The following is a 24,246-nucleotide window of genomic DNA, read 5'->3' on the forward strand; positions in this document are numbered from 1 at the left end:
TTATCACAAAAAATGTATCCTGGCAACGCATACAAATGCTCGTTGGATTCATTACGAGCAAGACGCTAGAAACTACTGGTCAACCTCAGGAGGAGAAGCCAGAGGTCGTAGGAGGTCCCCAGGAAATGCCACTCCTTGGGACTCGGGCTCCTTGCCCCAAAGCTGGGTTTCATTATGTGGTCACCTTCACTACTGGGGACTCCCAGCCTTGTTGGGAGACCCCTCATCTCATTAGAATGGGCCCTTTGAGTCCTGAGCGTCCAGTGGATCATTCTCATGCTTTCCGGGGGGGGGAGGGGGTCTGACTTCTGGACACACTCATTCATTCACTTCCATCACTTTCTTCCTTAATATTAACATGAAACAGATTTTTCCCAGTCTTTTAATAGTAAGAATGGCAGCCATCACTGTTAGTTTCCAGCACATCACATCAGTATAATTGTTACTTCTTTATCTGCTGCAGAGGTTGCTAAAACTTCATGACAATTACAATTAGAATATAGCACAGTGTCTGGGATGTAGTAAGCACTCAACATTTGTTGAAGAAAAGAGTGAGTAAATCAATGAATCATCAGCACTCAAAATAGTGTCCTACGACAGAACCAGACAACAGCCTGATATGGCTCTGACCTTGGAGCTCTGACCCCCCAGGCCCTGCCTAGGAGCGGGTCCAGTAGGCAGAGGGAGAGCCCAGGCAGAGCCCAGCATGGTATTTCCACTGGCACATACGTTGGTGGAAATGCATGGCCCGTTTTCTCTAGGTTTCTCCTTCTCTCTTTTCCCATGGAAGTCTGTCTGCCTGTCTGTCTCCTCCCGTTTGTCTTCTTCCTGTCCTCTCTTTTCTCTTCCTTTACTAACACGTAGAATTGAACATTTACTGTTTATCAACTAGGTAAACATTTGTTTGATTTTACATAAAAGGTAATTCAGTATTTTGCTCTCACACATACTCACACACACACACCCTTCCAAATCACATAATCACTCGAATCAAATTTTACTTAGTACAAACTTAATTTTTTATACCCCTATGACTGCAACAAAACAAGGTTGTCTTCTGCAGTTCGAGGACTGAGAGATTAATTGTTTATATGGTACATACTTTAAGACAAACGTGCTGAGTGCCTGTGGTATGCCAGACATCAAATGAAAAGAACCTTTACATTCCCAACACACAGTGTGCCCAACGACCCTGTAAGGCTGGAATGATGTCCCCCATTTCCCCACGTGGCAGAGCTGAAATTAAACCCACTGTCCAATCTCCAAGCTCCATGACACACTAATCCCAGCCGCTTCACTTTATTAGCGGGAGAGTTGGGTGCTCTACCATTCCCAAGGAGAGGACACTGCAGAAGCCACATAGAAAGGGACAGAGAACACTTTGCAAAGGAAGTTGTCCTGGCAGGAGGAGCACCAGTAAAGTGTCCCCTTGGGGTCCATAGAGCTGTATTGGCAAAGCTTCCTTCACCCAAGTGCAGACTCCGGGTACAGCTGGCCCGAGTGTCCTTCCCTTCCTCAGTGGCATGTGGGGGCTCCCAGGGATCCCACCATCTAATGGGGCAGGGGCCCCCCACCTTCATTCACACACACCAGACCTCAAGTCTCTGCCAGCTGCACCTCTAAAGCATTTCTTGCTTAAGGAAAAAGCACAGGCTTTGTCTCTCTGTCAAAGAATTCCAGGCATCGGAAGACCAGGAGAGGAGGTTTGGGGGCTGGTGAGGGTCTCCCTCCTCATAAATAAATTCTCACCCTCAGGTTGCAATGAGATTTTCCCAGCACAGATACTCTCTGGGCCTCTCTTCTGGAAAGAGGACTGGCATCATGGATCTAAATCCTTGTAATCATAGCATTTGATCCAGTAATTGCGCTTTTAGGAACAAATCTTCAAGTCTAAATTCAAAACTACTTCATGCACAAAGATGTTTGTTGAAGCATTATTGATAGTAGTGGAAAATAGGAAATGACTCAAAGAGCCAAACAGGAGGAAATAATTCGAAGAATAATTAGAATAATAATTAGAATACTCTATAAGATGTTGTGCACCATACAAACACGAAGAAGCTACGTTTACAAAGTTCATTTGTTTTGAAGCAAACAGGCAACATGAACCTAATGAAATTTAAGGAAAGTAGTTGTAGAATAAAACACTGCCAGGAAAGCTTGCTGGAGGGGAGGTGGGCAGGGGAGGGGCTAGATGGGTGAGGGCCATTAAGGAGGGCACTTTTTGGGATGAGCACTGAGTGTTACCTGTAAGTGATGAATCTCTGAATTTGACTCCTGAAACTAATATTACACTATAGGGGTGTCTGGGCGGCTCAGTTGGTTAAGCATCTGACTTCAGCTCAGGTCATGATCTTTCGGTCTGTGAGTCCGAGCCCTGCATGGGGCTCTGTGCTATGGCTCAGAGCCTGGAGCCTGCTTCTGATTTTGTCTCCCACTCTCTCTGCCCCTCCCCCTCACACACTGTCTCTCTCACTCTCAAAAATGAATAAATGTTGAAAATTTTAAAATATATTATACTACATGTTAACTAAAAAAAAGACTGCCAGGAAATGTGTCAAAATGTTAACTAATTAATTAATGGTGTTTGGGATGTAGATTTTATCTTTTGTTTACTTTTCAGTCTTTTCCAAGTTTTGTCAAGTTGTCTATTACTACCCCTCCCCTTTTTAAATTGTGGTTTAAAACAAGTGCATAACGTCAAATGTGCCACAGTCACCATTTTTAAGTGTACAATGCAGTAGCATTCAGGACATTCAAAACGTTGTGCAACTGCTCTCCAGAATTTTCATCTTGCAAAATTCATCTACTAGTTTTTAATGGAAAAATATCATAAAGATTCTTTTTAAAAATATAAACTGCCCAAGGCGAGTCCTAAAAATTGTTGTGCTTCAGCTGGTTTTAAAAATCCCTAGATGAGTGGCTCAGTCGGTTAAGCATCTGACTTCAGCTCAGGTCATGATCTCACCACTCACTCCAGAGTTCAAACCCTACATCAGGTTCTGTGCTGACAGCTGGGAGCCTGGCGCCTGCTTCAGATTCCAAGTCATCCTCTACCTTTGCCCCTCCCTCGCTCACACTTTGTTTCTATCTCTCTCTAAAAAATAAATTAAAAAAAAAATCCCTAGATGAAGGTGACTTTCCTTACGTCCCCTTGTCTCCAGCCTAAGTCACCTGGCTGGGATATATCAGAGCCCCTTCTCCTGGGCAGCTCCCCATGAAATGCTCCTCCCAGCACTTCTCCCCCCTCCTCCACAGTGCTGGGCTGATTTTTGTGGCCTCAGCCCCTAATCCTGCACACCCTGCCATATGTCTATGTATAAGGGGCCAGGGTGGGGGAGAGTGAGGGGGCGGTCCCATAAGTGTGGCCTGGGGGTGCTGGGGGAGCCCTAGATGTTTGCACTCAAGATCTTTGCATCTGGTCACTTCCCGTCCGTTCCCCCATCCCCCACCGTCATGTTGCTGAGGAAGTAGCTGAAGCTTACAGGTCACATCAGGCAGGGATCAGATCCTAGGGTTCTGTCACCTCATGCAGAGCTCTTCCAGAACATACTGAAGACTTCTATTGTGCACAGTATCAAAGAAAATGGTCAGTGTTAGAGCTGATTCCATGACTGGGAAAATAACAAATTTAGGTTGGGCTCTGGGTAAAGCCATTTGACTACAGCCAGATGTGCTGTGCATTTTTCCCTCATTGCCATACAACATGGCAACAACTCCATTCCCATCAGAGAGATGTCACATCATATTTGTGACACAGTTGATTTACTACACTCAGTTCTATGCATGAATGTTTATTCTTCATGGTGTACTTCATGGATATATGCTCACTGCTTTCTTAGAAATAGGTGACACGGGACAATGAGGTCGCGTTCTAGATCAGCTGGCTCTTGACTGATTTAAGTTAGGACAGGTATTGATCAGTTACAGGAAGTGAGAGCCACAAGGGAATTTTAAGATCATCTGGTCTTACTCTCTCACTGGCTAATGAGAAAACAGATTTTATCTCAGCCTAGAACTTCCAGGATGCAGGGTTAAGGGTCACAGTTAACTTTCTGATTCATTTCCCACGTAGAACAGAACAGGCTGCAGGGAGCCCCACACCACATGCTCTTCCTCTCACACTCCAGGAAATTAGCGATTCCATAAAAACAAAGATATTCTTAATCACACTTCCCAAACCTGTCTTGTCTAGCAAAGGTACATAAAACAGGATCTTTATTTTTGTTCCCAGCCCAACACAAAAGTGGCCAGAGAGGGAGCGTGGGTGGGTGTGCCTCGTCACCTGACCATTTCCCCTGTCCAGATGAACTCATAGAAACTCCAAGGGGGATGGGGACGGAGCTGCGTGTGAAAGCCAGGCCCAGCCTCCTCAGTTCTTTGGCCCTTGGCTTATCCATCTGCCTACAGCTGTCAGGCAGCTTTAGCAGCTTACTGGCTCCCAAACGAGCAGGGCACAAGCACATGTGGCTGTTCGGTTCATGTTGGGGGGGCTGGATTAGATCCAGAAGACCTGTGGTCCTAACTGCCCAGCCACTATTGCGGGGGGGGGGGGGGGGGGGGGGGGGGGAGGGGGGAGGGACCCCAGAGCTCTCGAATGAATAGGGACTCACATCTTCCCTCTCTCATCACACTCGACTCAGAATGGGTTAGAGAGACTGTGCCCAGTTTTCAAAGACCTCCAGCCTTTGGCAGCCCTTCCTGCAGGTCTGCTTCCTCTCTCAGAGGCCCTTTTTCTCAGCCACATGGAACTCTGTACTCATCCGTCCCTTCTCTGTGCCCATGAAGGGAAAGCAGCTCCCTATCATACCTTCAGCGGCAGCTTTGTACCAGCAGAGGCTGAGACTGTGGCCAGGACGTCTGTGTCCCCCGTTCCCTGGACTGTTTCGTTCACAGTTCCTTCCCAGCCAACCATGGCTGCATCTGAGAAATTTACAAACCTATGGGAAAGTTGAGAAGATAAGGCAATAATAACATAACACCTATTGTTAACAGCTGCCACACACCAGAGGACCCAGGCCTCGGGCTGCACCCCTTCCTGCATGGCCCCTAGGATGTGCCCACTGGGGGCCCGGACCACTGCTTCAGCACCCAAGATGGAGGGTGCCCTGTGCAAACATCCCAACCTGCTTCCAGGACCCCCATGCCCCACGGTTGACGGTGACATTCATGCGCACGAAGGGGTGGCCCAGGGATGGCTGTGTGGGGATTTGGGGGGACTGGGGTGTTCGCAGCAACACAGGAGGTTCTTCCCAGTGTGGGATGGAGGTAGAAGGGGAAAGGGGGGGGCAAACTGAAAGTCGGGGCTGGAGGGTGGAGGCTGGAGCCTGGGAGCGTTTACTTGGAGTCGATAATTCAACTGAGCAATGGCAACAAACAGCCTAAATAAGGTGCTGAGTACTCAGGAGAGGACAACCGGCTCATCTCAGGCTTAACGTGTGATGGTGGAGTGTGGACAAGGCTGTGAGGCCCTCACCTGCTTCCCTGGCATTACAGAGGGTGAGGGAGGGGGTCAGGGCCAGGGACCCAAAGGTTAAGGAAATTAATCCTTAAAACTGGAAACATTTGGAAAACTCCAAAAAAGAAAATGTTTAAAGTTCTCTACCTCTTTCCAAGCACAGACACACATTAGGACTTTCCCAAAGTTTCCGTGTGTCTGAAAAGAAACTGCTGGTGCGGGTAGAAGAGCATTGTTGCTTCCTCTCTGCGTGGCATTTCCATTCGGCCCGGGAGGGGGTGCGGTCCAGGCTTTCCGGAGTCTCCCTACCTAAAGTGCTCACACAGGGAAACGCATGCAAAAGTCTCTGGTGGATGTACATTCCAACTGAAGGTGCCGCAGAACCAGAGCCCCTGGGATAATCCTTTCATTTTACACATGAATACATGGAAGCCCAGAGAATCTGAGTGAACATAAAGCTGATTGGGAACAGAACCGGAATTGAAATCCAAGTCACCCTGACTCACCACCCGGTGGTCATTCCTTTCTACCACACAAGACCGCCTGGAAGAGGGACGATTGCTCCCCAAGGGCCTAATTCATGCCCAGAAGTAACCATGATTTCCCCCGGGAAACACTGAGTATCTGCCACACGAACGGGCACAGGAGTGAGTGAGCTCTGCCAGCTGGAACTGTCCGCAGGAGTGGACTGGGGAGAGTTCTAGGTGTGGGTGTCAGCGGTGAGCATGCCTGGGGGCGGGCAGGGGGCGCAGCAGCAGAAGGGCCCAGGCTGGGTGGAGCAGACAGTGGGGGTAGGGAAAGAACCAGGGCAGCTGAGCAAGGAGGGGAGGGGCCAGGGCCTAGAGGGCCGGGAAGGCAGGCCCTAACAAGTGGGGGCTGTTACCTCCTGGAGGGTGCGAAGGAAACAGGTGTGGGGGACGGGGGTGAGCGGGGACGCTGTCCTGCAAACCCTGGGAAGCAGGAGGAGTGGAGTTCAAAGCGAGGTCAGGGCTGCACCAGGTTAGAACAGAAATTTGGAGCCATGCTTTGCATAGGCAGAGTCGTCTCCTGGTGCCCAGAGACGGCTTAGTTCATTCAGTTGGGAATCCGCCTGACTTCTGCCGGCCCCTGGAGGATAGAGAAGCGAGACCTGTATGATTAAACGCTCCTAGCGTCCTCACTCCTCCAGCGCGGCGCTGACTCGAAGAACATCCGCACAGGCACACCTACCTACCCCGCCAAGAGCAAAAGGGAGTCCACGCGGCACCCGGGAGGGGGGAAGGTTAGGGGACCGGCTGGGGTAGAACCTGGCCCTCTGCGCCCTCCGGGGGCCTAAGAGCTTTTCATCGCTGATTTCCAGTGGAGAGGCTTGGGAGACGACTGTGCAGTGTGTGTGTGTGTGTGTGTGTGTGTGTGTGTGTGTGTGTGTGTGTGTGTTCATTGTCAGATGGAGTCAGGTATTCGCTTTTAACTAAATCCCACTACGAACGATTCGGAGTTGTCGAAATGGAACGGTATCTGTATTTCCAGACGGAGACGCAGGAAAGCGAGGACGTAAGAACCAAAGCCCGCGGTTAGATGTGTGTGTAGGGGGAGTGGCGGGGGGCAAGTGTTACAGTCACACTGAAAAACTCCGCCTTCATGTCCCAAAGCACTCTCGGGCAGGGTTTGACCCCGCGGCGCGGGCGGGGGGACGGCGGGGACCGAGCGCACCCGAAGCTGCGGAGCGCCCCGCCAGCCCGCGCGTCCGTGGAACCCACCCCGAGCGGCTCCGGGTGGGACCCCGCCTGCCCTCGGCGGCTCAGCGGAAACGGTCTCCCTCCGGGAAGGGCCAGCGACAGGGGGCAGCTAAGTGGGGGCAGGGAGGGGCCGGAACCTGGTCCTTCCCGCCTGCCTCCCCACCTTTAAAGTCTCCACCATCTCACCCTATCTCCACTCCCACCCCGCTTCGGTGGGCGCCCCAGGGACCCGCTCATTTCCAGGCCAGGCTAGGCTTCCCCAGTAAAGGGTCCCTCAGCCCCCCTTTCTGTTCTCTCTGCTAGGACTGCGCGGTGTCGAGGCGGCCCAAGGAAGAGGGCGCACAGCGGGGCGGGCCTCGGTGGGGCACCCGCGGCGGCGGGCCGGGGTTAAGAGGCCTAGGGGACGAGGAGCGGGAGCCGGGCGGAGAGGAGGGAGGCGCCAGGCCCGCCTGGACCGGAGGAGGCGCGGCCCCAGAGGGCGAGGCCGGGGGTGGGGGCGCGCGACGAGCCGGGGAGTCGGGGTGGCGCGGGGACCGCGGGGGCGGAGGGGGCGCGGCCGGGGAGGGCGAGGCCCGCGGCTATTGGTCGGGGAGTCCCGGGTGGGGGGTGGAGAGCAAGCTGAGGGTCGAGTCCCGGGGAGCGCGCCGCCGGCCCGCAGTCGCCGCCGCGGTCCGAACAGCAAGTGCCCCGAGCGCAGAGCCAGCGCCCGCCATGAGGGAGATCGTGCACATCCAGGCGGGCCAGTGCGGGAACCAGATCGGCACCAAGGTGGGCCGGGCGCCGGGCTTCCCTGCGGGTGGGCAGCTGGCAGGCCGTGGGTGTCGGGGCTCGAGCCCTCGGTGCGAACGCTCCGGTGCGCACCCTCTGTGCCACTCGGTCCTCGGAGCCCAGCCCGGTCCTGCGCGGCACCCGGGAAGTGATCGAGGAGTGGCGCGGCCGCGGAGGGGGCGTCACAGCCGGGGACCCCCTGCCCCTCACCCCATCCCCGCTCCAGCTGGGAGCGGCCGCCGGCGGCTCTGGCGCGCCTGGAATTCGGCAGCAGGGCCCCGCGCGCCCTGCCCCGCCCGGCCAGCCCTGGAGTGAGCCGCGGGGGAGGGCGCCCTAGGCTCCGGGTTCTGACCGTCTGTTCCCCACCCCCCGCCTCTCCCTTCCCAAGTTTTGGGAAGTGATCAGCGATGAACATGGTATCGACCCGGCCGGAGGCTACGTGGGTGACTCGGCGCTGCAACTGGAGAGAATCAACGTCTACTACAATGAGTCATCCTGTGAGTAGCGCGGCGCGGCCGGGACCCCGCCCTTCCCGGTCCGACCCGGTGGTCCCCCTCCTAGACCCTCGGCCGTCCCCGTCCGTCCCTGCCCGGATCCCAGCCGTCTGCTCCTCGGATCCCAGCCATCCCGGCCCCCCGCCCCCCGGGATCCTAGCCATCTCCCCCGGGACCCTCGGCCAGCCCCGTCTTAGACCTCGGCCACCCCTTTTCCTGGTTAGGCCTTCCCCCTCTAGGACCCCGGCGTTCTCGGCCTTCTCGGGTCTTCTCCGCCCGATCCCAAGTTGGCCATCTGGATGCCGCCCTCGAGCGAGGGTAGTTTGCTCTCGGAAAATTTCCCGGGGTACAGCAGGATGCCCGGGTCCTTCCTCACTCCCCCTGGGGCGGGAAATCCGCCGTCAGTTTATTTCAAAAAGCCGAATTTGGCCTATCACGCGGGTCTGAACTCTTGAACCTGACAACCCGTTAGTGTTGTGAAATCACTTACTGGGTCATGTCCGACTTTCTGTTTTGCTTTGTTTTTCAGTTTAAAATGTTATCTCTTAACGGAGATTCTTGGCTAAGAATTTGAAAAGCACTCCTTTAAATGACTCCTCTGCCCCCTTACCAACCTCTAGAAACTCTTGATGCTCCCTGGAAGCTGAAACTACAGACAGTTCTGGGTAATTGGTGAAGTTCAGTAAAAATTGCAGGCTGTCGTTTACCCAAGGTTGGGAATCATTTCCCCCTTGACCTGGATACCTACATATATACTGTGGCCACGTGTACCCACTATTTCTGTAACAATTTTATTATAAAATTGGATATGTGCCCTTCACAAAGCAACGAAAAGTGAAGATGTTGAAACAACCCTCAGAAAATGACAGATGCTACCCTTCCACATATGTGACACATCGCCCCAGAATAATTACTCTGGTTTTTGGAGTTCCTTGCTCTTTGTCCACACAAGAGCTGGGAAGAGCAAGATACATAAAGCACTGGGTTTTATTCACTCAGCAGCTATAAGAAAAGGTTTGGGAGAGCAGGACGTACAATATGACATTTCTAGATAGCACTAAAAATTCCAGTTATACATTGCATTTCCTGTGAACCCTTGGGTCCACTTTGTTTACATCCTTGCTTCAGTGGGTGTGTGCATCACAGGACCCGAGTTGTAGAGCAGGTCCTATGGGCAATCATATTAACCCCATCCTCACTAGGGAACAATTTCCTGCCCAAGAGGCATGAAAACGTGCTTGCTAACAACAAGGCTGCACAGCAAATGTCATTCATAAATGAGAGTGTCTTCCGGAAACAGCCTTTAGGCTGGTGCCTGCAACGCGGTGCTTAGACTATAGCTTGGATCCATTAATGTGTGTGCATGAGGGATGTGCCAAAAAGTGGAAAGAACGGCACAGCAGCCCAGCAATTTGCTGCAACAGATACGGTTTATTTCCATGGAGCTATAAAAGTAAAACCGCCCAGCAGGAAAGAGGTGTCGGGGTGAAGTGGAAAATACAGAAGGCAGGAAGTCAGGAGACCGGATTTCTCATCCTGCTTATTCCTGGAACTTCCTCTGCCCGTTCATGCTTGGGTCGATTTCCTCATCTGAACAATTTAAGGTGGGAATGGGTTGTTCAAGGTCCCTCCCAGTGCTAAGGTTCTGTGATTCGAAGAAAGCCAGGTCTGTCTCTGAAGAAAGCTTGTTTCATAGGATCCAGGCAGCTGTGCTGGGGGAACTTGCTACGGGGAAGTTGATCACTCTGGAAGCCAGAAAGTGACCTTTGTGGGTGGGCTCTGTTCTCTTCCAGCTCAGAAATACGTGCCCAGGGCTGCCCTGGTGGACTTGGAGCCAGGCACCATGGACAGTGTGAGGTCCGGGCCTTTTGGGCAGCTCTTCCGGCCTGACAACTTCATCTTCGGTGGGTTCCATCTTTCCTACTTGCTTCTGTTTCTCTCCTCCCCCCACTTTTTTTTTTTAACATCAAACTAATTTATGTGCAAGATTAAAAACATCACTTGGCAAAGAAAAGCTTAGAATGGAAATCAACAGTCCCATGTCACAGAGGGTACCCCTTTTAATTCTTGTGTTTTCTTTAGGAAAGTAATGTGTGTATCTCTAAATGAAATGATTATATTGATAGTTCTTTTATTTTTAAGTTTATTTATTTATTTTGAGAGGGGGAGGGAAAGGGGCAGAGAGAGAGGGAGAGAGAGAATGCTAAGCAGGCTGCACGCTGTCAGCCCAAAACCTGATGTGGGCCTCGAACCCACGAACCGTGAGATTTTGAGCTGAGCCGAAATCGAGAGTCGATTGCTTAACCAACTGAGCCACCCAGGTGCCCCAGCCAATAGACATTGATTTAACAAATTTTTTAGACATTAATTTCTTTCTTCCCCTTATAAATTATCATAATATGATATATTACACATTTTTTTAACTTCCATGTTTTTATACCTGTATTTCTCTTCCATTACCTATAGAGAGTTATTTTGCTTTCTTTCTAAAGGCTGGCACCATGTGAATTTTGCTTTGTCAGAATTGGGCAAATCTTTCCCTCCCTTCTTCCACCTAAAACATGATAAAGCACCTGTCCCTCCACACATTCCTAAAGAAAATTATATAACAGTAGATGAAATGGTACCATTAGTGCTACCAGCCTTCATCACCCAGTAGTCATGGTTTTTAGAGTCAAGGTTACTTGACCCAAAATATTCAAAGGGGGAATGTTCAAAATATTCAAGAAGAGACAGAATCTTGAAAGATTTTATTCTGCTACAAAGTAGCAGGCTACACCTGTTGTAAAGGTGACTCAGCAAGATGAACGTTCACAGAGTTTATGAATCTTTCAGGTATCATCCCCACTCCCCGATCACCCTGACAACAGACACAACCAATAAGGTAGGCAAAGTTCCCAATAATAACTTGTTCAGGAGTTGGAGGAAAATTGGCCCTAAGCAGAAACTCTTTTGGATCCTGCTGCCCAATGTGGTAGCCACTAGCCACACATGGCTATTTAAATTAAAGTTAATAAAATATTACATGAAATCATTTCACTTCCTCAATTGTACTGACTACATTTCAAGTGCTCAATAATTAAATATAGCTAGTGGCTACCACTAGCTTAGTGGTAGATACTCTTAGTAGAGATACTCTCCCAAATTAGGGGAATGAAAAGAGAAAACAGAAAGGCACTGTGCAAACGTGGTCATATGTAGCCATTTCTATCTTAGGAGCCAAAGTAGAACCTACAGGGTGTGTAGCAGATGTGAAAGCCTTCCACTCAGCAATTGTATTTTAATGTTAAATACCACACATTCACTTCACTTATGTTCTTTTCTCAAAAATTACCAATGTAATAGAATAAGAAATATGCCTGGAGGGAAAACTATTACTTGTCAACCTAAATACCTCAATCAACAACAAACAAAATTTCAGTGCCTGTAAAAGGCAAAGTGTCTTACAAGGATATGAGAGACTCCTAAGGCTGATTTGTGGCTTGAAGTTACTATTGTAAATGTATCAAAGATCTACTTTCCAACCCCTCCCATAAAAGGCATGAGATAGAGATAGTTTCACAAGGGTAACAGATAATCCTCTGTTATTTAAACCCTATATATCTAGAGAATCTCATTCACAGTAAGTGCTTGATATGTATTAGCCACATCCTAGGAATGCAAGGATGGTTCAGCATTGAGAAGTCAGCTAATTAAGAGAGACAACACTTTAATAGGTGCCCAAAAATATTTGATAAAACTCAGTATGTGTTCCTGACTTGTAGAAGACAAAAACACTTATGTACAAGATGGAAATAGAAGGAAACTTCCTCTATTTAAGAATTATCTACCAAGGGGTGCCACGGGGCGCCTGGGTGGCTCAGTCAGTTAAGCATCCGATTTCGGCTGAGGTCGTGATGTCACTGTTCCTGGGTTTCAGCCCCGCATCAGACTCTTTGCTGACAGCTAGCTCAGAGCCTGTAGCCTGTTTCGGATTCTGTGTCTCCTTCTCTTTGTGACCCTCCCCTAGTCATGCTGTCTCTGTCTCTGTCTCTCTCTCTCTTAGAAATAAATAAAACATTAAAAATTAAAAAAAAAAAAAAAAAAGAATTACCTACCAAGGGGTGCCTGGGTGGCTCAGTCAGTTAAACGTCTGACTTCAGCTCAGGTCGTGATCTTGCAGTTTGTGGGCTCAAGCCCCACATTAGGCACTCTGCTCTCTGTGTAGAGCCCGCTTTGGATCCTCTGTCTCCCTGTCTCTCTGCCCCTCCCCCACGCACTCTCTCTCTCACTCCCTCTCAAGAATAAATAAACATTAAAGAAAAAGAATTATATACCAAAATACATAACAGTGTCATACTCACCGGTGAAACATTAGAAGCATTCCCAGCAAAGTCAGGTATGAGAAGAAGATGTCCATTGCCTCTTCCATGTTCTATGTTTTAAAGGTTCTAGCCAGTGCACAAAGACCAGAGGAAGAAAAGAGATATAAATCACTTAAAGGAAAATACAAAATTGTTTTTTGAAGGTGGAGTGATTCTCTTGGATTTTCCAGATAGGCTGTCCAGTGAACAGTGATTAGCGTTTATAAGACCTCAGTAAGGCAGCCAGACACAAGATAAAAAGACTCAGACGTTATTGCTATGAGTGGCCAACTCTCTTGATTTGCCTGGGACTCGGAGGTCTCCCAGGACACCACAACTTCAGTGTTGAAACTGGTGAAGTTCCAGGCAAACTGGGACAAATTGATCTCCTTAAAAACAATAGTCAATTATAAAATATAATGGGGAGATACCCTCTTCGTACTACGATAACAAAAGCTGTGCCTAGGGACAAAATTTACTAGTAGTTGGGAATGAGGAGGAGTCATTAAAACAAGATATTTTTTTGTCCAACACACTGGCTAATACTTTAAAATCTAACAGCTAGTGTTGGTGAAGTTATTTGGGGCAATGACAGTTTTAAGTGTTGTCAGAGAACAACTTAAAGGATTCAGCAGCTCAAGAATTTTGATTCGACAGTTTCAGTGCAAGGAATCTCTCCTACAGAAATGCTTGCTCGTGCATCCTTGGGCAACGCATTCTGGTTTCTGAAGAGCTGAACCCCTTTGCCCACCCCCATCTCATTGCCCTTACCACCACCTCCCTCCGGGCCTTGTGATACATAGACGTGACTTGGAGAACAATATTCTGCAGGCTCAGGAGGAAATAAGGATGACTTCCCCATGCTTGCTTTATATAGATCAGCTCCATCTTTCACTTTTTCTTAGTAAGAAGGTATAGATTCTTAGCAGCCATAGACCCTATGTAACCGCTTCGAGTTGGATTAGCAGAAAAGAGAGAGCACTGAATGGGGACAAGGGAAACTCGGGGGCTGATTTCAGCTCTGCCCACCTCTGGTGCTATCAGTCCCCTTCTCTGGGCTCCTTCAGTTTCACACTCTGTGGAATGAAGGGCCCCCCAAGCATCCGGGCCTCTGTAAGAATCTGAGAGGATGGCTAAGGCTTCTTTTTTATTATTATTTAAATTTAATTGAAATTTTAGTTAACATACCGTGCAATGTTGGTTTAAGGAGTAGAATTCAGCGATTCGTCACTTATATACAACACCCAGTGCTCATCACAAGTGCTTCCTTAGTACCCATCACCCATCTAGCCCATCCTCCACCCACCTCCCTCCATCCACCCACAGTTTATTCTCTATCATTAAGGGTCTCTTGTAGTTTCCCTCTCATCTCTTACTCCCTTCCCTTATGTTCATCTGTTTTGTTTCTTAAATTCCACATATGAGTGAAATCATATGGTGTCTTTCTCTGATTTACCTATCTCGCTTAGCATAATATGTTCTAATTCCATCCATGGCATTGCAAATGGCAAGACGTGTGTGTGTGTGTGTGTGTGTGTGTGTGTGTGTGTGTGAAGAAGATGTGGAATATATAATATATTCAGGAGGATAGCTCACTGAAAGCTAGTTGAATTACAGTTGGCTGACTCTACCTCAGTCAGTAAATGTTACCAAACAAAATTAGTAGACTTCATGATTAACAAAAGTATACAGTTGACCCTTGCCAAATGCAGGGGTTAAGGGGTGCTGACCCCCCAGGCGTCACAAGTTTACTTATAATGTTTAACTCCTCCAAAACTTAACTACTATCGACTGGAAGTCTTACTGACAATATAAGCAGTCGATTAACACATATTTTGTATGTCGTATGTATTCTATGGTGTATTCTTACAATAAAGTAAGCTAGAGAAAAGAAAATGTTATTAAGAAAATCATAAGGAAGAGAAAATACTTTTACAGCACTGTAGTTATTGATCAAAAAGAATCTGTGCATAAGTGGACCCATGCAGTTTAAGCATGTGTAGTTCAAGGGTCAACTGTACTTCTTTTCTGATGGTAGGAAATTCAAAAGAACTGAAGGCATATACAGGGGAAAGCTTGTCCCTCACTCCTCTTCCACTTGGTTCCCTCCCAGGAGGCCGGCTCCTGCTGCTGACCTTGTAGCTGCCATTCCTGAGTCATGTGCACAGTAGAAGCAAATACATGAGTTTGTGAGTCTAAATATGAAACTGCTGTTTTATGTTTTAAACTTTTATTTATGTTTGAGAGACAGAGTGTGAGCAGGGGAGGGGCAGAGAGAGAGGGAGACACAAAGTCTGAAGCAGGCTCCAGGCTCTGAGCTGTCAGCACAGAGACCAAGGCCGGGCTTCAACTCACAAACTGAGAGATCATGACCTAAGCCAAAGTCAGATGCTTAACAAACTGAGCCATCCAGGCGCCCTGAAATGTGGCCATTTAAAACACAGAGTGAACTGTGAGACTTCATTCAGTTGCAGCTGAGAATTCATTTAAGCCATGGGTTTCTGGCAACTAAATTCAAAAAAGGAAGCCCATTAAAGGACACAGTGGTCATCATCATAAAAGGGAATATACCACTCTTTTAAAAAGGGAGATCCCCCTTCATTCTACATTATTTATATTTATTTTCAATTTTTACTTTGCCTTTTTCAACAAAAGCTAATAAAGAACCATGTTATTTAAAACTAAGAAATAATTTTTAATAGTTACATAATGTGTAATTATTTATTTCATAATGGCTAATAATCAGGGAGTCATTTCTTACCTAATTTTGCTCTAAGAAAGAATATAGTAAGGGGCACCTGGGTGGCCCAGTCGGTTTAGGGTCTGACTTCAGCTCAGGTCATGATCTCACGGTTCGTGGATTCGAGCTTCGTATCGGGCTCTGTGCTGCCAGCTTGCTCAGAGAGCCTGGAGCCTGCTTCAGATTCCGTGTCTCCTTCTCTCTTTGCCCTTCCCCAGCTTGCACTCTGTCTCTCTCAAAAATAAATAAAATGTTTAAAAAAAAGAAAGAAAGAATATAGTATTCTGGCTCAGTCAGTGGAGCATGCGACTTTTGATCTCAGGGTAGTGAGTTCAAGCCCCACCTTGGATGTAGAACTTAAAAAAAAAAAAAAAGGAATATAGTAATATAGAATCTAGATGTTTGCACCTTGGTTCACATAAATTGGTCTGTGCTTCTAACTCTGATCACAGAATAGATTCTCAAAAGTAGAGTTATTGGGTCAGAGCCTATTTGAACATATTTAAGCCCATTATACATTTTGCTTTAACTGGGTTAATGCCACTAGCAGTGTTTGAGGACAGAGTTTTTGCTCTGTTTTTCCCTTTTTGAGAAATGTATCAACTGAGGGACTCTGAGCAATATAATTGAAATTGTTTTAAGAACTGCTGTATAGGAAATGGAAAAAGGTCTCTGAATCTGGAGAGTCTGTATAAATTGCATAGACTGTCAGTTCAAGGAAAGAGAAACTTGCACACACATAAACAGGATTCACACATAAAGAAACCTGAAAACCCAATATTAAAGTACAACTCAGTGAACCCTGTTGCCATGGGGAGGAGTGGTTAGTAGAAACACACACACACACACACACACCTTGTTGCTTCTTGCAGAGGAGGGGGGAACAGAAAAAAAATTATCCAGTTGTACCTTGTTTACATTTAAGATGTCAAACTTATACTTGTTACATTGGGCTTTGTGTAACATTGGTCTGTTTTATTTCTTAAAGTGGGTGGTATATAGGTATTTATTGAGTATGTTTCAGATGACTTTACATGCCTTAAGGCTGTCATCAGAAAAATGTTGGTGTGGATGAGGCAGTATCTCTTGTTTCTGCGCTTTCTGGAGGTTTCCGATAGGACTCAGGGGGCCATCCACCTTCTCTGGCTCACTTGTCCCCCACCCAGCCCAGATGTCCACTCAGGGTCAGGCCTCCCTTCGGCCATCACTCCCGTGCAGCCAGGACCCATTGAGCTTTTAGAGTCTTTATGAAACTGGATCAACTATTGAAGCCATGGTGAGCTAGTTTCCCTTGGCAGCGGCTTCAGTGAAGGTGGAGGTTTTCTTTGGTTTAATGTATTTGAACTGAAGACTGAGAGAGCCTAAGAAAGGTCTGGTCTTGTCTTTCTAGCTGTCAGTAAGTGGAACAAAAAAGATTAAGAGCAAATTAACATAGACCTGTGATGACCATTTAATTATTGAATGCACTGTCCCTGTAAACCTTCAAGAATATTAGAAATGACATCTGGCATTTAAATTGTCTCCAGAATTCTTTCTGATTTCTTTGCTAGAACATGCGTCCTTAATTTTGACTCAGAATATTTAAAAGTTTTTAACAGATTGTCCTGATGTGAGATAGCTTTAATAGTAATTTTGAAAGCTGACACTGTTTTTAATTCAGAATTGCAAATTGTTTAAATGAATGTTTTTCTTTTGTTAAAATAGCACGCTCGTTATGGGGAATGGAGAGGTGTCCCGGATGTATGAACACACTATACTGTGTGGTGAAATGGTTGTTTTTAAGGATGCTCCAGTTAATAAAAGAGGTGGAATTGTCTATGAATGGGAGAGGCTTCATTCCGCATTAGCTTTAGGGCTCATTTTTCCAGAGTTGGCAAATACAGTAAACCGGTGTTATTCATTTCTAGGTATGAGGTAAAGTGTTTTTTTTTTCTTTTTTTTAGTTTTTATTTCTTTATTCTTGAGTGGTTTAAAAAACACACACTTGAAGTAACTATAGCTTTAAAAGCGTAAGTTTTCTGCATTTAAGTTTTGAACATGAATATACTTGAAAAAGAAACCCTTTTTTTGTTTAATATGTATCGTTTTTGAGAGAGAGAGAGAGAGAGAGAGAAAGAGAGAGAGAGGGAGAGGGAGAGAATGAGCGGGGGAGGGGCAGAGAGATTGGGAAACACAGAATGCAAGCAGGCTCCAGGCTCCGAGCTGTCGGCACAGAGTCCGATGCGGGTCTTGAACCCATGAACTGTGAGATTATGACCTGAGCCAAAGTCAGACGCCTAACCGACTGAACCATCCAGGTGCCCCAGGAAAACCCTTTTTCATAACGAATTGCTCGTCGTATAGCAGTCATGCCCAGGGACAGTAGGAGAGAGTTTTGTGGGAGAAAATGGAGTCACAGAAAGCCTCTTTCTGCACATGTAACTTTCCCTTCCAGATTCGGGGTGAGAGGGCTTCAGGGAGCACTTAATCCCTCACCCAGTGTGAGCAGGAGGTAAACCAGAGGGTTGACTCCGAGAAAACCCTGGGGACCTGTTGTGACCCGCCTGCAGCCTTGTGTTCTACAGTCCCGAGCCGCTGATTAATGTCACAACATCTCATTACAGAACATGTTCAACTCATGACCCCCAAATATTTAACTGGGAACGTCTGTTGCTAAGAGACAGGGGCAAAATATTTTGAGAAGTCACTAGCTTCTTTTTTGTCAAGAGCAGAGAAAACCTTGTGGCTAATCGTGCTGCAAATACTGAGGAAGCTGAGTGAACCGTGCGAGCTTGACTTGCTGTGACTGCGCGTCTGCCTGAAGCCACCTACCTGCCGTCGGTTGCTGGTTTCTGATCTGTGTAATGAAATAATCTCTGGCCTCTTTTTGGCGATTGCATTCATGTCCTTTCCGTCACGAAGGTGCGCTGGTCCTAGACTGAGCTCATGACCGAGCATAGATCCCAGCCCTTGCTCTTCCTGGTCCCTCTGGTGCGTCTGGCCGGCCTGCTGCCTGCTAGCTTGGGGGTGGGGAGAGGTGGACAGCAGTTAGTGGGGGCACAGGAAGGCAATGGCCATTTTCGAGCCAGCTGAGCAGGAAAAAAGAGAATCTGTGCTCGTAAGAGAGAACGCAGTTGCCTCCCAGATGAGGAAATGGCCACCAGGAGGGCTGGGGTGGCCGGCGCCCTCGGGGTGAGCTGCAAGCGTGGGGGGGGAGTGCCCCGGGCCCACGGGGCATGTGGAGCACAGTGCCGCCATGCCTGTCATCTTCGTGCCTTGGACCTGTAGACGGGGAACAGACAACAGGAGTGAGTGGCTAATATGCCTTGTGAGGTGGCACTGAGACAGACAGCAAGGGGCCGCCTGTACCTCGTTTCTATGCGCGGTCCTGCCCCCCTGGACACATCACTACTTAATATTGAAATGTGTTTCATGTTTTCGTCACAAAGTTAAAGCTGTTTGCACCTGTTCTCTTCAAACGCACAGTGTGTGGCATAAAAATGGAACCCCCTCATCCCTAGTACCAGTGACCCTGAGATTTTATTCCCTGGGGCTAACTAGTGCTGGACACGGTGCAGATGTGTCCTGCCTGACTCTTTCCTATGTATGCGCGCGCGCGCGTACACACACGCAGTTGATTCGGTTTTCAGAAGATGGGATCATGCTACTCATATTTTGCAGCTTTTTGAGAAGTTCATTAATGTTTAGGGACATTCCCTGTGACCATCACCGTGCCTTTATGCCGCATGGGGGTCCTCATGTAGTAATCCCCCCACTTACTGATATTTTTGAAACTTCCCTTAAAGGCATGTTTTCATATTTTAATTTTCTCTTGATTATCATAAGAGACAGGTTTGTTTAAAAATTTTTATAAGCAATATGTAATATGGAAAGTTAACTCTCCTATTATCCCGTCCTTCAGACAAGCACAGTTATTGGTTCGCTGTATATTTCTTCAATTTATTTCCGAAATGCAACTTTAAGTGGTTTTTAAAAATATTTTTATTTATTTCTGAGAGAGAGAGAGAGACAGCGTGAGCAGGAAAGGGTCAGAGAGAGAGGGAGGTACAGAATCCGAAACAGTCTCCAGGCTCTGAGCTAGCTGTCAGCACAGAGCCTGATGTGGGGCTCGAACCCACGAACCGTGAGATCATGACCTGAGCCGAAGTCGGGCGCTCAACCGACGGAGCCACCCAGGCGCCCCTACGTGTTTTAATAAAGTCTAAAACATCCATTTTGCTAGCTAGGTAAAACATTTGCTTGGCCCAGGGCTCCAAGGGAACAAAAGGGTTCACAGTGAAAACTTGGCCTCAAGCTGGTGCCCACGCAGGCTCCTTCCCAGAGGCAGCACTCCAGGACTCCTGTGGTTATTCCATGCCTATAGCAGCAGATACATACCTGTTACACACATCAATGACAGCCAACTGCATACACCATTTGGTCCTTTGGGGTTCGTTTTTCCCCCCTTAGCAATATACTCAGTACTAGGGCTGATGGCTGATCGTATTCTGTCACATAGATACCATCACTGATTTAAGCCCTCTGTTAAGAGATATTTCGGTTGTTTCCTTTTTTCTTTACTATTGCAAACCGCTCCTCAGTGAGTACTTGTCTCTATGTCATTTTCCACGTGTGCGGGTGTATCTATCTAGGCAAATCTATAGAAGTAAAATTGCTGAGTCTAAGGGGACGAATTCTGATAGATATGCTAAGCTGTTCTCTGTAGATGGGAAGCTCTGTTATGCCTCTCTGCAGCCTCACAGTGTGGAGGGAGGCGGCTTCCCCCAACTCTGGCCAACAGTATCCTCAAGCTTTCGGATCGCTTTCAGTTTCATAGGGGAGAAACTCCTGTGAATCTCCCTGTTTTCATGTGCATTTCCTTTATGAGGAATACATCAACTATTTAAGTTATTTGAATTTCCTTCCCTGTGAATTGTTTATGGCCTTTGCCCATTTTCCTAAAAGTTACTGTTTTCCGTACTGATTTGTAGGACTTCTTTAGATATTAAAGGAGGGCGTCCCTTTGTATGTGATACATGTCACCGGTAGTCAATCCATTTTAAACTTACTGAAGAATCACAGGATTTGGGTTGCTTTTCTTGTTTTACAGACTTCCACTTCACACCCACAGTACTTAGCACTGATAAAAGCTGTGGAAGCTTCAAGGAAGTTTGAGATAAGACTCCTGTCTCCCAAAGTAGGCCCTTGTGTAAGGCCATGCCCGCAGTCCCCTGCAGAATCCAGGGGGCTGGCAGCAGACCTCAGGGAGAGGGCCTTCGCCCCAAAGTGCACGGCTGCCTCCCATCTGCTGGTCTCCCCTGACGTGGCACTGGGCTGCTCCCGAGAGGCAGCCTGAGCGCTGTCACTGCTCCCCAGCACAGCTCGACGCCGGTGTCTCTGGCGTCAGGTATGAACCTGCCCCCCCAGAGCACAGAAGCCGGTCTCTGGATGGTGGTTGTGGTGGTTACCACCAGCTGGGTAGAGACAGAAATCAAGTGAACATCTTTGGAATAAGTGGAGAGAGGTCCCTATAGTGTGATTCCTGCACTGTCTTAGCTCTGAGCGGAAGGACAAACAGGCCTTGGCATCTCTTCTTCCTCTGTGTCCGCTTGACACAGATCACCTGCCAGCCCCTATGGCACATCCTGGTCCTTTCCATTCAATAGGTAGGGAAAGTTGGATAGGGATGCTAACGAATTTTTAAAAAATCTTTTATACATGAGTCTTTTTAAAACTAGATTTGAGGGGCGCCTGGGTGGCTCAGTCGGTTAAATGTCTGACTTCGGCTCAGGTCATGATCTCACAGTTCGTGGGTTTGAGCCCCACGTCAGGCTCTGTGCTGACTGCCAGCTCAGAGCCTGGAGGCTGTTTCAGATTCTGTGTCTCCCTCTCTCTCTGACCCTCCCCTGCTCACTCTGTCTCTCTCTCTCAGAAATAAATAAAACATTAAATTTTTTTTAAAAAATCTAGATTTGATATACACCTGCTTACCAAATAAACACTTTTTAATAATCTTCCTTGCTTCTTTATTTTTTTAAATGTTTTATTTATTTCTAAGGGGGAGAGAGAGAGAGAGAGACAGCGTGAACAGGGGAGGGTCAGAGAGAGAGGGAGTCACAGACTGAAACAGGCTCCAGGCTCTGAGCTGTTGGTGAGCACAGAGCCCGACGCGGGGCTCGAACCCACAAACCGCGAGATCATGACCTAAGCGGAAGTCGGACGCTTAACCGACTAAGCCACCCAGGGGCCCCTAATCTTCCTTGCTTCTTAAATAACTTTAGCTGTATATTACATTGCCTTGTTACCAGTTAAAATAATGAGAAACAGCAGTGCCTTGTTTCTACAGTTTATTATTAAATAGTTATAGGGCTGCCTGGGTGGCTTGGTCAGTTAAGCGCCTGACTCTTGATTTCTGCTCAGGTCATGATCTCACAGTCGTGGGATCCAGCCCCCTGTATGGGGCTCCGTGCTGGGCGTGGGATTCTCTCGAGAGGGATTCTCTCTCTCCCTCTCCCTCTGCCCCTCCCCACCTTGGACGCTCTCTCTAAAAAAAAAAAAAAAATTTTTAAAGATTTTAATGTTTATTTATTTTTGAGAGAGAGAAAGAGCATGAGCCAGGGAGGGGCAGAGAGAAGGAGATACAGAATCCAAAGCAGGTTCCAGGCTCCCAGCAGTCAGCCCTACTGAAATCGTGTGCCACTCTCTTGTGCTTTGTCCCAGGACAAACCGGCGCGGGCAACAACTGGGCGAAGGGGCACTACACGGAAGGGGCCGAGCTGGTGGACTCGGTGCTCGACGTGGTGAGGAAGGAGTGCGAGCACTGCGACTGCCTGCAGGGCTTCCAGCTCACGCACTCGCTGGGCGGGGGCACGGGCTCGGGCATGGGCACGCTGCTCATCAGCAAGATCCGCGAGGAGTACCCCGACAGGATCATGAACACGTTCAGCGTCATGCCCTCGCCCAAGGTGTCGGACACGGTGGTGGAGCCCTACAACGCCACCCTGTCGGTGCACCAGCTGGTGGAGAACACGGACGAGACGTACTGCATCGACAACGAGGCCCTGTACGACATCTGCTTCCGCACCCTCAAGCTGACCACGCCCACCTACGGCGACCTCAACCACCTGGTGTCCGCCACCATGAGCGGCGTCACCACGTCCCTGCGCTTCCCGGGCCAGCTCAACGCCGACCTGCGCAAGCTGGCCGTGAACATGGTGCCCTTCCCGCGCCTGCACTTCTTCATGCCCGGCTTCGCGCCGCTCACGGCCCGCGGCAGCCAGCAGTACCGCGCGCTCACGGTGCCGGAACTGACGCAGCAGATGTTCGACGCCAAGAACATGATGGCGGCGTGCGACCCGCGCCATGGCCGCTACCTGACCGTGGCCACCGTCTTCCGGGGCCCCATGTCCATGAAGGAGGTGGACGAGCAGATGCTGGCCATCCAGAACAAGAACAGCAGCTACTTCGTCGAGTGGATCCCCAACAACGTCAAGGTGGCCGTGTGCGACATCCCGCCGCGCGGCCTCAAGATGGCCTCCACCTTCATCGGCAACAGCACGGCCATCCAGGAGCTGTTCAAGCGCATCTCCGAGCAGTTTTCCGCCATGTTCCGGCGTAAGGCCTTCCTGCACTGGTTCACGGGCGAGGGCATGGATGAGATGGAGTTCACGGAGGCCGAGAGCAACATGAACGACCTGGTGTCCGAATACCAGCAGTATCAAGAAGCCACGGCCAATGATGGCGAGGAAGCTTTTGAAGACGATGAAGAGGAGATCAATGAATAGAGGCGCATCCCTGTCTCACATACCACAATTCAGATGTTCTTCCCTTAACTCCGGAGCATCGTGACCCTAATGGCCACCACATGGTGCTCTGTTCTAACAATGTGGGCATAGACCCCTCACCAATGCTACAGAATTGCACTATCAGTCATCTGGAATGAAGAAAGTACAGCGGAATAGCTGAGAATTGGCAGTCCTACCCAATCAAAAGATCCGACGACAGATTTTCTACTGGGAAGACTTGAAACAATGAACGGGCCATCGGTGAAGGGCCAAACGAATTGACCTCACCTTCTGTTTAGTGTTCGACCATGCTGAAAATTAGCAAGGAAGTTAGAAACGGTGTTTTTCACCCTTTGTGATGAAGCCTAAAGCTGTGCAGTGTTGCCTTATATTGAAAATGCAATATGGAACTTGAAAACAACGTATTCATAATAAAACGCTAAAACTGTCCCTTTGCCTTTTCCAGCCTCTGTGTCCTTGATAGATTTGTCACTTTGTGTTGTTATGATGGCTCCTTGGGTACCTTGTCTCTTTCTGGGGGGAATTGCCTCTGCCACTAAGTGAATAAGATCAAAGGAAAGACTTTTCTTGAACCGCAGGCGTTAAGGGTGGCAGCCAGAATTCTCCAGAGCGTAAAAGTAGCACACGCATAAATAAAAGCCCATCATCCCCATTTGCAGCCAGCACTTAGACCTCCCACAGAATCAGCTCCCTGCATTCTGTCCCAGTCAGCCCCAACCTTCCCTAACAGCTGGGTTAAGATTTGCCAGCGAAGCTACAGAAAATGACCTCTCTGCTTCCAGCCAAAGCCAGAGCGGTGTGCAAGCTCTTGGCGAGTTGAGGGGACACCGGGCACGGCCAGCTTTGAGAGCTGTGTGCTTCTTTCCAGGAGCACTCAGACCCAGGGCAGAGACTGAGGGCCGTTTTCTATATAAAAAGTCACCACTTTACAGTTTCTATAA

The 24,246-nt window shown here is 48.4% G+C and overlaps 1 protein-coding gene across 2 annotated transcripts; it reads left to right on the forward strand.

Moving 5' to 3' along the window:
• The first annotated feature begins 7,796 nt into the window (after positions 1–7,796).
• Positions 7,797–23,747, forward strand: TUBB6 (tubulin beta 6 class V). Of its 2 annotated transcripts, XM_039217235.1 has the most exons (4): positions 7,797–7,944; positions 8,333–8,441; positions 10,232–10,342; positions 22,221–23,747. In XM_039217235.1, the coding sequence occupies exons 1-4, from the start codon at positions 7,888–7,890 to the stop codon at positions 23,282–23,284; spliced, it is 1,341 nt and encodes a 446-aa protein (XP_039073166.1). In that variant the 5' UTR covers positions 7,797–7,887; the 3' UTR covers positions 23,285–23,747. The 2 variants fall into 2 exon arrangements, with proteins under 2 accessions (XP_039073166.1, XP_039073167.1); XM_039217236.1 differs by lacking the exons at positions 7,797–7,944; positions 10,232–10,342 and having other exon boundaries at positions 8,353–8,441.
• Positions 23,748–24,246: the final 499 nt, after the last annotated feature.

Source organism: Hyaena hyaena, unplaced genomic scaffold (assembly GCF_003009895.1).
Source record: "Hyaena hyaena isolate Hyena2069 unplaced genomic scaffold, ASM300989v1 scaffold_673, whole genome shotgun sequence".
NCBI lineage: Eukaryota > Metazoa > Chordata > Mammalia > Carnivora > Hyaenidae > Hyaena > Hyaena hyaena.